General features: G+C 43.3%; 1 protein-coding gene across 14 annotated transcripts in view; it reads right to left on the reverse strand.

Annotated features, from left to right (window-relative positions):
* The window catches only part of CUL2 (cullin 2), a 52,360-nt gene that overhangs the window by 29,216 nt on the left and 4,356 nt on the right, over nt 1-18,788 (reverse strand). For 2 of the 14 annotated variants that reach the window (XM_083579537.1, XM_083579533.1), the window contains exons 1-7: nt 17,341-17,576; nt 11,385-11,523; nt 8,215-8,317; nt 7,191-7,285; nt 5,932-6,037; nt 2,613-2,695; nt 2,075-2,128 (exon numbers count right to left, since the gene is read on the reverse strand). In XM_083579537.1, the coding sequence (XP_083435663.1) occupies nt 2,075-2,128; nt 2,613-2,695; nt 5,932-6,037; nt 7,191-7,285; nt 8,215-8,317; nt 11,385-11,503 (560 nt within the window). In that variant the 5' untranslated portion in view covers nt 11,504-11,523; nt 17,341-17,576. Of the gene's footprint in view, nt 1-2,074; nt 2,129-2,612; nt 2,696-5,931; nt 6,038-7,190; nt 7,286-8,214; nt 8,318-11,384; nt 11,524-16,928; nt 17,620-18,788 lie in introns of those variants that run through there. The other 12 variants (XM_083579538.1, XM_083579534.1, XM_083579532.1 and 9 more) reach the window with 11 other exon arrangements.

Here is an 18,788-nt window from a genome sequence, read left to right on the forward strand (position 1 = left end):
GCTTCTGGCAAAACCAGAGCAGTGTACAGAAACGCTGTTTACCTTCCCACAGGAGCAGTACCTATTTATCTACTTGCACTTTGACTTGCTTTCGAACTGCTAGGTGGGCAGGAGCAGGGACCAAGCAACGGGAGCTCACCCCATCGCAGGGATTTGAACCACCAACCTTCCGATTGGCAAGCCCTAGGCTCAGTGGTTTAGACCACAGCACCACCTGTGTCCCAATTGGTGACTACCTAGGACTAAATTCCAGCACTGCAGGGGCTTGGATTAGATTACCCTTTGCGTCTGTCCCCACTCTAACATTTTATGTAATATAATCTATGTCACATGAAGCTCTGGCACAGCGAATTGCTCCAGGATATCCAAGTCATTCCCATTCCCCTTTTCTTTTTGTGTCATGCCTCTTAGATTGTATTTCTGAGGAACTGTCATCTCACTGATAATTGTAAGCCATTCTGGAAGGCTTTTGTGTGTGCTGAAGAACAATATAATAAATAACAAAATCAATAATAATAAAAAATGCAACGGAAAAAAACTATCTACAGACAGGTCTACGGGAAACCCTAATTCAAACTGAACCAAGCCTCTGGGCTGTCAACTCTCGGTTCTATGAAGTTACTCTTATCTGGAAGTTCGGAACTAATTGTGAATGTGAAGGTTACCACATATAAACTTCTTACAGCACAATCATAACCATGCTTACTCAGAAACAAGCCCTGTTTATTTCAGTGGGGTTTACTTCCAGTTATGTGTGGTTAGGATTGCAGCATTAACAGCTGAAGAAATGTCTGTGGCTGAGCTTAACTAAAAGAAGTATCAGGTGTTCTTATCCAGAGATTTCTCCCCACCCCTTTCACCATGTCAGTTAAGATGACCACAAACAGCCTAGCATGCCTATGGAAGTAAACATCAGAACCTTTTCTTCATCAGATATGACACTTGTCTGTATATGAAGGGGGAATGTGAACTCATGAAACTACTACAGTACATGTGCCAGCTGCCCAATATGCAAAAGTTCTATTGCAATCTTTTAAACATGATATCGTTTCTACATCTCTGCCTTCAATAGTTGCAAACCGAAACACACAAAACCTTCTGGCCACTAAAACACCAACACTTACATCTGCAAAACAGAAACTGATAACCCGCACAATATTCAAGAGGCTAGGTAGGAGAAAAAAAACATTAGGGGCAGGCAGAGGCCAACCTGAAGAGTCCTCCATACAAACTATAGCAGCTTCTATAGATATTAGATCAGGACAGTAAGAAGCAATCAAGAACAGCTTTACATGAAAAGAAAAGGAAGTTAAAATTCAGGATAAAAAGGGCAAGATATGTCCTAGTGGAAGACACTGATCATGCAAATGCCAGTACACACAGAACAAATCTGGTGGTACTCAGGATCGTGGCCACAGGACTGCTAACTTTACAATTCTGCCTCAGTTGCTGAGCACTGGGTCACTGCAGGTTTCACAGTGGTTCCATGGAGCAAACTCCTATTGGGAGTATATTTTTTTCTTTCCTCTCCTGCACTTCTTAAAATTAACAGAAGAGTCATGACTTGGCCCTGGAGTTTAATTATTTTTTTAATTGTCAAAAAGAACTGGTTTCTATGAAACACCCATCCAGGAAGATGTGAATCCTCTGTTCGTATGCTCAGAGAAGCTACTTCCATATGTGAGCTTTAAAGAGCACATTCAAGCTTGATTTAACTGTTATCTGCCCGAAACTGTTGCTTAGAGCTATAGGGCACTTCATCCCTATGCATTTATTTTTGCAAATGATACCAAATATAACCTAGGGCACAGTTAAGCACCTGCAAGATCAACAGGACTGAAGCACACTTAATTGTGCCTTGGATTGTGGCTGCTTTTTGCAACTCCTGTAAAGGTGCCATAAGGCAAATTCTGTTTCACCTGACAGGAGCTTTGGGACAGGAGGTCACAAAGAAACCTCAGTGCATGGTGAAATATAGAAGGTTGGTTGGTTAGACTCGGTTGGCTTTTCTATGCATTTGCTAACAAGCTATAGAATATGCAATATTTTACATTGCTGGCAATCAGAGCCTTACCCTGGAACAAGGCTGACTGACAGAAGTAGCTGAAGCTTGTACTGCTGCTCAGTTCTGTAATACATTCAGAATTTCAGAAAGAATTCTAGATCTAGCGTCAGTCCTCTTTTTAAGAAAAACATTTATACAATACTCCATAACACCTAATTCGAAGTAACTTAAAAGTACAACATTTGTTTGGTAATTCAATAGATTCAAATGTTCTAGGCCAGACTGCAAAATCACTAGATCAAGATCAAGGTTTCACAGCAAGTAGCAGAAATGAACACTGGCTCTAGGGCTCCAATAACATCCTCTATTTGCTAGGACACACTACCTGCTTTTAGAGCCAATTTCACGTCTCAAAAAAGATTCTGCTTTCCCTGATTATGTTGCCAACATATAAAAACCCAGTTACGATCTAAAGAAACAACAGTAAGAAGTGAATAGTGACGTTCTTAAATCAAGCAATTACAATTCTCGGGTAAGTACAGTAAGCAAGCATATATAAAAAAGGCAACTTGCAGTAACAACAACAACAACAAAAGGATTAACTCACTTTTTGATTTCACGGAGGAGCATTCGAATAAGGACAGCCTGCAAAGGCTCGATCATTAACCTCCTCCACATATCAAGTGCTAGCTGTTATGAAAAAATGCACAACAGAAACATGTCAAACAGAGATGATTCATTTGTTTATTTTAGATTATTTTTAGAATTAAAAACTGCTCAATCCTAATGGATTCAGTAGGGTAATATTGTACTTAAATGTAGAAAATAGCAGATTAAATTAAAATAATGTAGGGTTTGGAAATATGTGTTGCTGGCTGGGGCTGATGAGAGCTGAAATCCAGTAACATTTGGAAAGCCACAGGTTCCCAACTCCTGTGATCAACAATAGCCAGTACCGAACTCAAGCATCCCCTCAGATTAGCTTTGGCTACTCAAAGCCAGTCTGCATTTATCTTTTGAAAAATCCTTACAATACTGTTGGAATGTGCAGAAAGGAAAAGTAGTCCTCTTTGGCCTGCTGCACATGTGTACAAGGCAAAAGAAACCAACAGTAGTAACACTACGGCTGCCTCTGAGTGTACGCTCAATAGCCATGGTTTGTTCTTGCCTTACCACTCGTGGTTGGTCTGGGGGAGACAAACCACTAGTTGGTTCGGACACAAAAGCTGAGCTCTGGGAAATGTGACAGCAGCAGGACGGAGGTGGGGGGAATCAAAGTGGCCATGATTTTTGCTCCACGCACTTGCATGCTTACTCATTCATGTTTTGCACATAACGCTAAGCCCAACCATGGCTAACTGGGCTTAAACTACCGTATTTTTCGCACCATAGGACGCACTTTTTCCCTCCTAAAAAGCAAGGGAAAATGTGTGTGCGTCCTATGGAGCGAATGCAGGCTTTCACTGAAGCCTGGAGAGCGAGAGGGGTCGGTGCGCACCGACCCCTCTCGCTCTCCAGGCTTCAGGAAGCTATCCGCTAGCCATGGGAGACCCAGCTCTCCCATGGCTAGCGGAGTGCTGCATTAATCCCGAAGCTTGGGGCGTGCGGAGCTCAGCGCGCCCCAAGCTTCTGGGTGCCGGCAAGGTCTCCGCTAGCCGTCTAGCGGAGACCTTGCCGGCACCCAGAAGCTTGGGGCGCGCTGAGCTCCGCACGCCCCAAACTTCGGGATTAGCGCAGCGCTCCGCTAGCCGTGTCTAGGCTGTGGATGGTAGCCTGCTTCCCAGAGCGTTGGGCGCCCTGAAAGCAGAGCGCCCGGCGCTTCGGGAACACATCCGCAGCGTGGGGAGCTTTGCAGGAGTTCCCCGCAGGGCTCCCCACGCTGCGGATAGCAGCCTGCCGCCCGGCGCGAGGGGCGCCCTGAAGCAGAGCGCCCCTCGCGCCAGGCAGACATCCGCAGCATGCGGAGCCCTGCAGGAGTTCCCCACAGGGCTCCCCACGCTGCGGATAGCAGCCTGCCGCCCGGCGGGCGGGGCGCCCTGAATCAGAGCGCCCCTCACGCTGGGCAGACATCTGCAGCGTGGGGAGCCCTGCAGGAGTTCCCCGCAAGGCTCCCCAAGCTGCGGATAGCAGCCTGCCGCCCGGCGGGTGGGGCGCCCTGAAGCAGAGCGCCCCTCGCGCCAGGCAGACATCTGCAGCGTGGGGAGCCCTGCAGGAGTTCCCCGCAAGGCTCCCCAAGCTGCGGATAGCAGCCTGCCGCCCGGCGGGCGGGGTGCCCTGAATCAGAGCGCCCCTCACGCTGGGCAGACACCCGCAGCGTGGGGAGCCCTGCAGGAGTTACCCGCAGGGCTCCCCACGCTGCGGATAGCAGCCTGCCGCCCGGCGGGTGGGGCGCCCTGAAGCAGAGCGCCCCTCGCGCCAGGCAGACATCTGCAGCGTGGGGAGCCCTGCAGGAGTTCCCCGCAAGGCTCCCCAAGCTGCGGATAGCAGCCTGCCGCCCGGCGGGCGGGGCGCCCTGAATCAGAGCGCCCCTCACGCTGGGCAGACATCCGCAGCGTGGGGAGCCCTGCAGGAGTTCCCCGCAGGGCTCCCCACGCTGCGGATAGCAGCCTGTTGCCTGGCGGGTGGGGCCCGCTGAAGCAGAGCGCCCCGCGCGCCAGGCAGACATCAGCCAGCCCCACAAGCTCGGGGGACAGCAGGGAGGCGCAGCGCCACCATCCCGCTGTTCCTCGACCTGGTTCGGTTTCCCTGACCTGCTTTTGGGGGGGAAATAAAGGGGAAAAATTTTTCCTTTATTTCCCCCCCAAAAAACTAGGTGCGTCCTATGGGACGGAGCGTCCTATGGTGCGAAAAATACGGTAGTTGAAATCAATGGGGCAAGTTAATTCCCACTGAAATCAATGGGACTAGATAACTAACCTATTGCACAATGAACTAGCCATGTCTTACTCAGAAGTAATCAGTGTTATAAGAAGGTGTCTTATATAGAGTCTAGTTTGATATAACTGCCAGCGGCTCTCCCAGGTTTCAGAGAGAGATCTCTCCCAGTCGTACCTGGAAGTGCTGAAGATTTAACACGGGACCTTCAGGCAGCAAAGCAGATAATCTAACATGAACTATGACTCCTCCCAAGGGGGAAAACTTACTCCCAGGTCAGTGTAGTTAGGTTGCAGGCATAGGCTGCAATCCTATAAACACTGACCTAGGAGTAAGTTCCATTATATTCAATCAGGATTACTTCTAAGTAGACATGCATAGGACCGCACTGTTGGTTTGGATACAACCCATTATTATTTTTTACATGTGAAACAGCCCTAAATAAACCCTCCCTATATCTGGGCTTTCTTTTATTCCATTGGAGATGCAAAAACTTGTCAATTCCATGGATCAATTAACAGGGTCCAGAGATGAGTGTCATTCAGAGATCAGACTTTCCTCTTTGAGAAAAGCAAGTATGTATGTAGGGTTTAAGTATATGCCACCCCAAGCATCACTTCTAATGAAACAGGTTAATAAAACAATGCCTCACCAAGCCCTTATTCTTGCCAGCTTCATATTAAATAACTGTAAATTATTGAGTGTTGTGCATTTCGTGCTTCTTTCTTTGCAGCTCTTTATCATCAGAGCCCCATTTCTCTTTCTGTATCCACCAATCCCACCAAGATACTGTATAATCTATATTCATTTCAGTAAGTAAATAATACACAACAATAGTCTGTTCACTAAGGCTGGCTAAAAAACCAATAAAAGCATTGAATGCCTCACTGTGAAGACTTACGAAGGCAATAAATGAGGCATTTATTTTACTGATCCAACAAAATGGGCTATACGGTTTTCAACAAAGGTGACCATGGCAAGTTATTGTGAGGAAGAGAGAATTAAATGCACTTCTTATTAACTTTCTGGAAGAACATCCATAGACTGCCTACCTCTCCAATCTCCATCAATGGTTCACTCATATCCACACCTCCATAACCATACTGAAGATCAGCTTCAGTCAATTTGTTCTTCTTAATAAACTGTGTATTGAGGTATCTATGAAAACAAAACATATTGTGAATGTTTTCAGATGTTTTCTGAAGCAAATCTAGGTCAGGGAAAAAAGACACATCTCACTATCAAAATCATAGAGCTGTAGGCAGAAGACAACACCACACAAGAAACAATGGCTGTGTTAGACATAATTATTATAAATCTTTATAAAATTATTTGCTGCGTCATAAAAATATATATCAAAGTGGTTTACAGCCATGATGGCTATGCTCTGCTGCTGCAGTTGGAGGCTTCTAAAAAAAACAGTTCCTGGAAACTGGGAAGAGTGCTCTTGTGTTTGAATTCTGGTTGTGGGTTTCCCACAGGCATCTGGTCAGCCATGTGAGGGCAGGATGATAACTAGAGGACCTATTGCTCTGATCCAACAGGATTTTATTACATTCTTAAGCAGACCCTCCACATGAATGCCTGATTACATGGAAGCCTGATGTACATGGTTTTCCTCAACTTTGAGAAGACCTGAAAACCTGCTGGAAACCTAGCTGTGTTCTGAATAGGCTTGTGCATTACTGTTCCAGTTGGATTTATGAAACAGGGTTTATGCCCATAGAAGCATGTTTAAGATCAGGGTGCACTCTCACTTTTTATTGCAACTGAAGCCTGTTCTTGTTCTTCCTCCAAGAGCCACAGTTAACTCTTTTCCCATTCCACTGTTACGTAACTTTAAATGAATTAGTTAAATGAGATCACTTGGTGCCCATCCTACACTATGGTTGCTGGATCCACTAAAGGATAGTGAGGCTTTCTCTGGAAAGGCATAGAATAATTGCAAGGGAAATGGACAAGTTGCTCGCATTCTTCCTGCGCATCTGCTGATCTAAATTGTCATTTAACAGCAAAAAAACCTTTATCAAAACCCCACATTTCTGCATATACACACACAACAAAGAATATATTTCATACAGAATAACTTTTTAGTGGTCATATTTTTATTAATCTGAGTTTTGTAAATAAGAGAAGCATCTACATGTTGTAACCTACATAAATAAAATAATGCTGGAAGCACTTCATAATCCTGTCCTAAACATAGTTTTGAAATCAAATTGTGACTGTCTCCATCTCCCAACAGCTTCAGCTTTCTTCTATATTTTTTTTGCATCAATTAAACTTTTAACATGATTTATCCAAAATTTACCTGTATAAACAGTCCATATAGTCTGCCCCTTTACTGTATTCATCCCAGTATCTATGATACATTACCAGTACTTGTTCTTCAGAGTCCATGACTCTCTACAAAAAAAAGCATGAGAGAAAAAGATCAATTCCACAATTTGCACTATAGTAACAATGTCAGAAATGCTGAAGAACAAACTTCTATAATACATTCTGATATCTGCACAGTTTCAAATTTTTTTGGGGGAAATACCATACATATTTACATGCTACTCTCAGGTAGGGTTGGGCAATATCTGGTTGTCAACACTGCAATATATCACCAGCTAAACACTGTGATATACCAATATATAATGATGTCTGAAATAAGGATGGAACTATGTAGACACAAACAGTAGGTCTGGGTGATATTTGGTTTTCAACTTCATGATATATCACCAGCTAAACGTTGCGATATACTGATATATCACAATGTCTGAAATAACAATGGAGCTATGTTGAGGGAACGGCTGGCTTCACGGTTTCTCCTACACTGTGATTTCTGCACAGTGCGCACACACATACACACACAAATCATGATGCATAATATATTGCCAGGTCAAAAATAATAAAACCAGTATCACAATAGGGACTTCAAACCGGTTTTGGACTATATATTGATATACAGTAGTACCTCATTGTGAGTCCGCCCTGTTTAGCATCCATTGCGTGGAACGTCCGCAGCAAACCCAGAAGTACCGGAACAGGTTACTTCTGGGTTTGCTGATTGCGCACGTGCAGAAGTGCAAAATTGCTCGCGTGCATGCGCAAAGCAGCGCTTTGTCGAACGTCCCTTTCGTCAAGCATCCGGGGATCCACAACGGATCCCAGACTCAAAACGTGGTACCACTGTATGGGCTAGCCCTACTCCCAGCTTGTAATTCACAAAATATTTTACGAATTAAAAAATGACTGTAATCCTTAACAAATAGTGAAACAGCTTGTATTCACAGTCATGAAATCCTCATACAGTGAGAAGACTCACGTCTTGTACACTTTATAGTTACCTTGTGCAAATGGCGTACATGATTTTCCAAAAAATTCTTTGTTTCCATATAAAGTCTCTCCCCCAGTGGTTCAGGATAGGCCACACACAAAGCGTAAATGTCCCTGGGTTTAAAGTCAAGGATGAAACATATTTTCAAATTCTCTTAACCCAAACTTTTAACACGATCTTAAAAACAAATGAACAATGTGGCTTGGTTTCAAGGCTTGCACATGGAAAAGTTGCTGGCTTTCTCTTTCGGTTGCAGTTCCATGTACCGCAGAGAAGGCTGTTCAGGAGAGGCCTTCCCAGCCTATAGAAAAAGCATCACAAGTGGGAATGTAGGGCCTGAAAATCACCAGAATGCCATGCATGGGCCTTTTGCCCTGGCCTGTATCTACAGTGTAGCATAACCTGTAAAGAAACAGTATCTTTCAAACAATCCTTTTTTGAGAACAGTGTCTAGAGCAGGAAGCAGTTCCTTACAACAAGAGCAAAGTTACCTACAGATTTTTAACAATACACCACTTCATACTAGTAGAAGCTTCAGCATGTTCTTCTTGTAAACTTTGGCTTCCGAGAGGATGTTCTTCATTATGGTCTGCTTCCTTTGAATGCTCAACACTAACAACGTAACAGTTGGCCATATGTGAAATAATATCTCCTCCAGAAAAATGTCTTGCAGTCTAATCTGTCTGTAATAACAGGCTACATAGTTCCTAAAATAAGCCTCCCCCCCCAATACCCCACCTCTATTAAAGCTTTCCTGGAAGACAGAAGAGAAAAGTAAGATATCTAGCCAAAAAAATGATAATGGCACCACGTTATCATTGCTCATTATAAAAAACACACTGTCAAATTTGTTTCCCCCATAAGCCATCCAAAACACAAAGCATTGAAACAAGCAAGGTTTTTCCAGAAGGATCTGATCCATAGCTGATGCATCTATGTGGAAAAAGAACTATTATACTCTTGGTCTTTTCTAAAGCAACTGAGTAGACTAGAAGCATGAAATAAAGGATGAAACAAAAAGAATTCTTTCTAAAATAAAATCCTGCCTATAGAAGGAATCAATGAAGCCAGCTTTTTATTTCTGAATACCAGAAAATGTTGCTGCTGTTGCATTTATGAGAAACCTTTAAAGTCTGGGGAGTTCATTACATACCTAGTAGTTTTCATAAGGACTGACTCATTGTAGCAAATAATAGGCAGTTGCCCTAATCATGTTATTCTGAAAAATACAAAGATAAGCAACAAATTGTGAACTGGACTTTGAACCAAGTGGAAGCCCTTCTTCAATTCCTAAGCTTTTCTGCATTAAGATTCACTAAACTCATATATTTCTGTGTGATCAAGCCCCTCTGATAGCAACTTTTCCAATAATGATCAGAAGCTTGTCTCATGGCCCTAGAAACTGCAATATGTAGAATTTCAATGGGAACTTTCCAAAAGGAACAAACAGGTTTCCAGGGGACAGAAGTGGTATTTTGGTAACCACTGGTATTATGGTAACACATTGCAAATGCTGCAATAAGATCTTGTTGAAAGCCTATCCACCAATTTCAAGAACAACCAATGCCAAGAAATGAGAGCAGGGACATAAAGAAACAGGAGTCATTTACTAGGGTGAAAAATGGAGTAAAGACAGAATGACAGAATTGTGTTAAAAGGCACCCTGCCACATCAAAAATCTGTTTCTACCAGCCTGAACCATTCAATGGAAACTTGGAAATGACTTTTACTTTAAAAATCAAAACTAACTTTCTAGAATGAAGTTATAAAACAGTAAATTACTTCTAGTAACATGCTTAAGTTATGCTGCGAGGGAAGCACAGTGCCAGAAATATCTTGTTCCTGCAGGGGTTCAGGCTGAACAGATCTGAAGGTCAAAAGGTAGCTGAAAGTGAGTCAATGCTTTAAATAAAAGTAGCATGTGATCTCCATTGCTCTTTACAAGAGGACTTGGTATTATACTGGAGCACAGTATCCTGAGCATATTTACTCTGCTTTCAGTCTCAAGGAAGGTACACACTATCGAAAAACTGAATTCACCTGCTGTGAACATCAACACATTTGGGCATCATATGAGCAAAGGAACAGCAACTGCCTACATAGGACAACTTGTTTGCACCCATCTGTAAGGTACAATAGATTCCCCTCTACTAACGCATCATGATGTACTAAGTTTACTGGGATGCAATATCAACATAATAGGTAGGCAGGTTGTTTCTGTAAGAAAAGCAGGTTGTTTCCATCCCCTATACTACATATTCCAAAAGATAACTGGTCATGCATCCAGCAAAATATAGCTTCGATTCCTGGCATTTCCAGGTAAGGGCTAGGAAAGAATCCTGTCTGAAACCCTGGAGAGCGACTGCTAGTCAGTGCAGACTATACAGATAGCCCAAGTGTCCAGCTTTGTATATGCTGATGAGAACAGTCGCTCTGCTACTGAGTCATAAAGGAAATAGCTACTGACAGATTCCACCTGGCTTGAGGTTTTACTAGTTCCTTCAGTAGCATGTGTCTTATCTTGCAAATGTAAACATTCACAATTTGCATATATAGATGGGTTGCATCCAGCTTATACAAATAATTAATTGCAAATACACTGACAATCCTTCAAAAAGGCCTTTTGTTGAACGATTCTCTGGAAAAAGGCAGTCAGTGTTACCAATAATACAAAGGATGGCTATCCTTTCTTCCAGAGCAAACCAAACATCAAGCTATCCACTGTCATAGTCAATCAAAGCAACAGTTGGAAATCTAACCCAACTGCAGTAAAGCTAAACAATAGTTCAGATGAGGCTACTTGTGCCAGTTGGACTGTTGGCATATTTATTAGGGATGTCAATTTGTCTGCTCTAAGTGAATAAAAAAGCCACATCTTGCATTCAGAATAGATACCAAAAAATCATGTACTAAACTCAATGTAATTAGACAATCATTATCATTCATCCATAGCAACAGTTCTTAGGAAGTGATCGATTCAGATTTTCCCCATTTCACTGTATGCAACATTTCTGACAACTTTTTTTACAATGAGGTCCTCATTTTCTCAGAAGTAGTCAAAAATGGGGGTCATAGAAGACATTTTATTCCAGCTGGCATTTATGCAAGGTTACGCCAAACAAATATCTGCAAGACACACAATCACATGCAATCAGAGGCCAGCTTCTATTAAAAGGATACGAAAAGCGGTCATTCCATGTTGATCTTTCCACATAATCCAACATAACAACAGCTTTAATTGTTGTAAGCAGCTTGTTCCATGTTTCATCAAAATCAACTACTCGTGGTTTCAAGGACATTGTGGGGCGTTAGTATTGATCTGCAAAAAAGAGAAAAATCCAGATGATTAGTTTCAAACTAATGTTAGCCACAAAATATTACTGTATTGCTTAACTCTTTTGTTTTAAACCTTATAATTGGTTAGAGGAGGAGGAGGAGGATGTAGATGATTGTATTATTTGTATGCCGCCCATCTGACTGGGTTGCCCCAGCCACTCTGGCCGGCTCCCAACAAAATACTAAAAACACAAAACATCAAACATTGAAAGCTTCCCCAACCGACCTGCTCTATTACCCAGGCTGATTTCTGCTGGTACTCTTAGAAATCTTTGCTACAGAAATGTTGCTCTGTGGTACTTCTCTAGCAAAGTGCAATATTCCGTGGTCCTCACTGTTGCCATGTATACTACAAATAATGTGCACAAGAATGAATCGCAGAACAAACAGCGTGATTCCCAGAAAGAGCCTGAGTAGATCGGGGTCAATTACATGCATCAGACCTAGAGAGGTTTCTAGGAAAAGTACACAGAGTAGCACAAAGCCGAGAAAAAGTAGCCAAACTGTTTCCTTTTAAGTGTTTCTTGCAATAGCAAATGGAATCCCGTAACAATGAATGATTTTGTTGTTCCAACAGGAAGCCAATAGGGAGGCCGATGATGCTGCAATTAAGTAGCAAACAAACAGAAAATTTGAGTTGCACTTAAATAGCTTGCACTTCAATTGTAGAAAATTACTTTTAAATGAGCCAGTGTAGCAGAACAGTTAAGTGCATTGGAGGAGGACTGAACAGACCAAGGTTCAAATCCCCACTCAGTCATGGATCACTGGGTGATCTTGGGACAATCACTGTCCCGTATTAATGTCCCAAAGAGATCATTTACTTATACTATATATATATAAGATCTGGTGTGTGTGTGTGCATTTTATGCTATATAGATTTAAAATTAAATCTGAATTTAAACACAAACCATACTGAAATGTACACTTAACCAAGCACTGAATCCAAGACTCTCTACAAAGCAAACTGGTTCAGGTCAACACATCAGTTCTTCTGCCATCAGGAACCTACTGCGGGCTTATACAACCCCTCCTCCTTCTCATGCAAGCAGACTCCCTCCGCCACTTCCTGGTCACTAGTAACCATAGTTTGCTGCTTACTGCTAATAACAATCTGCTTCCAAAACAGAATCAGAACCACAATTTGAAATAATCCACAGAGTCAACATTGGCGCCAACCTGACCTCTAAGTGTGGTTACGGCAAGGCAAGGATATCCAGCTGAAGAGAGGATGGGGGGGCAGATATACCCATATACCGATCTCTAAACTGCAGTTAATAACTGTACTAGCCCTCGGCTCATTGAGGGCTAGAGCAGAGATTCTCAAACTCTAGTTCACAAAATCCATTCAGGTCCACAGAAAAGTTGTGAAGCAGCTGAAAGTATCTAGACTTGGCATAGCACTTTGGTTTTTTGATAGCAAGAGTCACTTCAGAGAACTTAGCACTCCAAAAAGGTGCATCTGTCACACTAAAAATACTGTCATTATTAAAATTTGAGTTGTGTAAGTGGTTTTATTTGTATAACATATGAAAATGACTATTTACACCTAGACTCCTAGCAATTTCCAAGTGGTGTGGAATATTCAATATTCCTCAATAAGTTTGTATTTGTTCACTCATAACAGCAATACCAACATTACTTCAAGTTATCTGAGGAGACCAATGAACCCAAATTTAGCTGATAATGCTGACTATTCTAAAAGCGCATTTTTTGCCATTCTGTAGAAATAAGCGAAATCGCCATTTTAAAACACAGCACACTGTATGCTTCCTTACTCATAGCAAGGATGTATCAATATAACTATCTCCGGAATACAACGAAAGAAGAGAAGAAACAATGGAAAACAAGGGGCAAACACTCGGAAGTAGAATAGAAACAGAACCAGAATAAAACCGTTGACAGTTCTCACAGTGGTGAATCAATTGCTATTACTTTTTGGAAAGATGGAAATTGGTTAATTTACTATGGGTGGTATGTCAATAAGTAAAAAACTGTTTATGTGAACAAACCTAACACAGCTCTTTAAGGTGCATAATTTATAGAGTTACAATTTCCTATAGTATGGTTCCTTCTTTATGAATCAATTACAACATTTTACCTTCAGGCAATTCTGTTAACAACTTACACCTGCATACCTATCTTATCCAGGCATACTTCACACACAAGAAGTTCAGACTGGTCTTTCTTGATAAATCTAAAAGATGTCTTAAGATGAGTTGGAACTAAAATTGCTTATCCTGAAGTCTACAAAACTTGGGGGAAGATAAGACACAATATATGAAAACAATATTCTCAAGGACTGAACTTATCAGACAAGCGTCTGGAGGCCTGCTAGATTCTTCCCCATAACTCCCATGTACAGCATGATAGTGATAAGTGTTTTCTCATATTGGCTGACCCATCACCTGATATTCAAAAATATACCAGCTCTAAATGCATAATTTTCATTGTCTCTATTATGGCTAATAGCAGTTCATGGCTCTATCTTTCATGAATTTCTGTCCAGGCCTTTTTTAAAAACAAAAACACCAAACCCATGACTAACACCATATCAGATGTCATAATGACATTTTCCCTAATGGAGATAACAACTGTGCATTAAGGGAAATGTGGGCATGAATTTTGTTTCAGACAATCTAAGCATGTTTTAGCTCACTCCTCATTAGCAAGTGAGCTCAGGGATAAAACAATAAAAGATAACTACAAAAATATTCAATAATAGCATAAATGGGTCAGTTAATAAATTAAAACAACTTCCCAGCATAGTAGCCATCAATAACAAATGGCCGAGTCTTAGCACAAATGCCCTGGGTAAAAGCAAATAAGAGTTGGTGCCAGCCATTTCTCATGAGCACTTCAAAAATAGGAGTGCCACCATGGAGAAGGTTTTTGAGTCCCTATCAAGTGTGAAGTGGTCCTAAGATTCTACAGAATACAACGACATTGTGGTAGTACTTCATTACTGAGGTATGCACATTACATCTCTCCACATCTTAACTTTGTCCGAGCCTTGGAAAACTGATACCTGCTAAAGAAAAAATCCTGCCTGGTAGGTAGTCTGCCAGGTCCACTGCTGAAGTTACAGCAACAGCCAAGGCGACATTTTTCCACCTTTGCCGCATCAAGCAGTTGGTCCCTTACCTTTCCCGCCCCGACCTGGCCACAGTGATCCATGCGACGGTCATCTCCAGGCTTGACTACTGTAATTCGCTCTACGCGGGGCTGCCCTTGAAGCTGTCCCAGAAACTCCAGCGGGTACAGAATGCTGCAGCGAGGCTCCTCACGGGGTCTCTGCCATGGGAGCATATTCACCCAGTGCTTTTCAAGCTGCACTGGCTCCCGGTGGAGTACAGGGTCAGATTTAAGGTGCTGCTTTTGACCTTTAAAGTCCTTCACGGCCTAGGACCCTCGTACTTACGGAACCGCCTCTCCTGGTATGCCCCACGGAGAGCCTCAAGGTCCATAAATAACAACACTCTAGTGGTCCCAGGCCCTAAGGAAGTTAGATTGGCCTCAACCAGAGCCAGGGCCTTTTCAACTCTGGCTCCGGCCTGGTGGAATGCCCTGCCTCATGAGACCAGGGCCCTGCAGGATCTGATTTCTTTCCGCAGGGCCTGTAAGACAGAGTTGTTCCGCTTGGCCTTTGGCTTGGAGCCAATTTGATTCCCTCCCTCCCTCTCTTTCTTTTTTCTTTTCCTTCTCCTCCTGCGATGAGGCTACATTTTAATATTTTAATGTTCCATTATTTTAATGTTGTATTTTATTTTTGTTTTTAAGTTGTAATCATTCATCTTGTTTTTATTATTGCTTGTAAGCCGCTCTGACCCTGGCCTTGGCTGGGGAGGGCGGGGTATAAATAAAAAAATATTATTATTATTATTATGAAGTCATCTTGATAGGATACATTAAGTGAATGGTGAATTGGGCGGTGTGTGAATGGATTTATAAATAGAGGTACAAAACATATGATTACACCAAAAAAGGAAAAGGCTTATATGCTAAAATGGAATGAGATACATATATACAGGTGACTCTCAACTTATGTGGTGGTTACATTCTGGTGATAGCATATAAAGCCAAAATCATGTATAGTCAAAGCACAGTGGGTTTAACGACAAGTGGGTTTGCAAAAAAAAAAATTCCCCCTGGAAGCCCGTTCCCTTTCCAATTTTTAATTTTAATTTTTTTTTTTTGGCAAAGTATGTAAAGCTGATTGCATGCAAATTAAATGTGCATAAGATGTATCCCTGGTTTACTGCCTGACACAGCATGATGTTTGTATTTTATAATGCTGTAATTATAATTCAGTTAATTCGCAACTAGAAGAAATGCAAGAGATATAATTCTTGCATTCACTAACATGCAGTCCAACACTGACTATTTTAATTCATCTCTCACAAATCATTTGAAAGAGGCCTGGGGAGAGCAGAAAGCAATGAAAGAAGGCTCACTATTGACTTCTGTCAAGGCAGTGTCAACTACCTATCTCCTTATTTGCAATGTAAACGACAACAGGAATATGATGTTCATTGCTAATATCTTTCACACTCTTGTGCAGGAGGATTTTTTCTGATAGGATAAATGCCAGGAGAGTGTATTGTCAATGATACCTTTTTCTGGAGAAGTTGTTTTTAAGGCTATGGCTTTCTTACAGGTAGTTCTTCAAAACTGTTGCAGATAAATTTAATTTTATGGGCCAAACAGTTGGTGGCATTTCAAAGGACAAATTTTGGATGCCCAAACTCCCAGTGGATTTAATAAAACTGTCTTGTTTTGCTGAGGCGATAATGGAAAAAAGTGATACATAAATTTTCAATTTACTGCATGCAAGCCGGATTTTTCATTATCAGAATTCTTAGAACCATCACCTTCACTCTCAGTACCTGGTTTAAAAATCCAGCAGTATTACTCATGCAAAGCAAAACCAGAAACACTGAACTAAAACAACATTAACCCTCCCTGCATTTTGCCATTCATCTACACACTTCTTTGTTTGTGACTGACTTGCCATTTCCAAAATGGGAACAAAAGGCCTGCGATTGTACCCTCGTAGTGCTTGCTTGAGCACAGTCTTCTTCAGGTGTTCTTCGATGCCACACACTCGACAGGTAAGGTTATGATCCAAAACTAGCATCGCAATCCTTAACCGTGTCTACTCAGCGGTAAACCCTGATGACTTCAATGGGCGGGTGGGGGGGACTTGCTCCCAGGCAACGAGCCCTGAACGAGCCAAGGGGCTTAAGCCCCATAGAAAGCAATGCAAAGAGCTTTGCACAAGTCTGGATCCGACCCGGAGTTTCTGAACACGCCCGCAAACATCCACGAGGTCGGGGCTCAGGGTAAAGGGCAGCAAACGGGGATGGGTCGCAGCAGCGGGACACATACCGGCAGGGAGATCCTATGGCCCGTTCTCTAGACATGGGGGGAAGAAGGCCGAAAAGAAAAGAAGAAGCAAGCCGGGGACGAGGCACAACATAAGGGGCGCCTGACCCACAAGGGAAATAGGCGAGGGGGGTGGGGGGGAGGCGGAGGAAAGAGAAGCGGAGAAAGAGGGCGGCCCCGCTCCCCCCCCGGTTACCTGGCAACAGGAGAGGCCTGGGTCAGTGTCACCTCCCCACCCCCTCCCCACACGGCGCGTCTCCTGCGCAAGCTGCGGCTCCTGCCCCTCCGCTCCGCGGGATTCTCCTCACAGGGCTGCCATTACCCAGCCGCCACGGCTGCCCGTTGAGCCCCGCCCACTGGCTTCCCAGTAGCTCAGCGCGGGCAGGTTGTGGGAGGGGAGGGCGCGCCCATTCACCTCACCCTTTTCCCGCGGCCGCCTCCGAGGCACGCGCCAAGGCCGCTTCTCCCGGCTTCTCGGCGCGTCAGGCTCCCCCCATCAAGGTGTCGCGTTCGGCCCCCGGAGGCAGGCCGTTCATAAGCGCGCCTTCGTCTTTCCCCCTTTTCTCTCCTCTCCCTCGGAATCGCAGAGACACTTGGTATCGCCCGGACTACGGGAAGCGCGGAAGGCCAAGCTTCCTCGCCACTTCCGTCCCCTCAAAGAAATAAATAACGCGGCTTCCTTTACCGCAGACGAAAAGGAGAGGTTGGGCTGCGCGTGCGCCGCTCTCTTCTTTTGTATGCGCGCGCTTCCTAATTTGGCCGTGCGTGATTACGTGCTCTTTCGCCGGGGCAGCCTGCCGCGCTCTTGCGTGGAACGAATTAGGACGTGCAAAAATAAAATAGTGGCCCCGCAGGAAAGGGAACGTTTTAGCAAAGTAGGCGTTTCTGTATTGTCGCTAGTCCTCAAGTCAGCAAATGCAAGATGGGGTATGGTGAAAGAGAAAAAATATATTTTTTAAATTATGTATATACCGTTTGATTGTAAAAACAAAAACAAACACACGAAACCGCACAGCAGTAATAGAAATAGGCATCTCTGTGTGCGAGTGATGTATCAGCTGAAAGTATTGGGGCCCAAGACTTCATAGAAATCCAGTATCTTAACGCCTGGTGAGAAGCCTGGGCTTTGTACAGTATGGCGAGTAGTGATGTGCTTTGAGTATGCTCAAATGCAATCACTATTGTTTCATACATACATGAGCCCTGCTAGATCAAGCCAAACCCCATCTCATCCAGCATTCTGTTTCCACAATGACCAATAGGCAATCTGTGTTGTGGAATACCACAGAACAGGGTTTGCTGGGGCTGAGTTATTTCTCCCAAATCCCAGGTCCCTCCTCCTGGTTTTCTTGTGTTAGGTGAGGTATCTACTACAATGAACCTGCAGTGGGTGGAACTGGATTGTCATTGTGGTCTGCTTACCCTCAGCTGTGGAATCCCCTCTGAAAACTCAGCAAAACCTGTATTTTTGTTGTTAGAAGTTGGTATACAAGTTGATTAGTTTGAAATGAAATGTCAACCATTAGTGAAATTTGGGATTGACGATTTAACATAGATTTAACTTTGGCCACCTCATAAGAGAAGACTCCCTGGAAAAGACCCTGGTGTTGGGAAAGATTGAGGGCACAAGGAGAAGGGGACAGAGGACGGGATGGTTGGACAGTGTTCTCGAAGTTACCAGCATAAGTCTGACCAAACTGTGGAAGGAAGTGGAAGACAGGAGTGCCTGGTGTGCTCTGGTCCATGGGGTCACAAAGAGTCGGACACAACTAAACGACTAAACAACAAAACTGATTTTAGTAGACTATACATCCAGGCCAGCTTTATCCCTTTGCATGAAGATAATGCTGCTGTAACATTTTA

This window comes from Podarcis filfolensis, assembly GCF_964270895.1.
Source record: "Podarcis filfolensis genome assembly, chromosome: 12".
NCBI lineage: Eukaryota > Metazoa > Chordata > Lepidosauria > Squamata > Lacertidae > Podarcis > Podarcis filfolensis.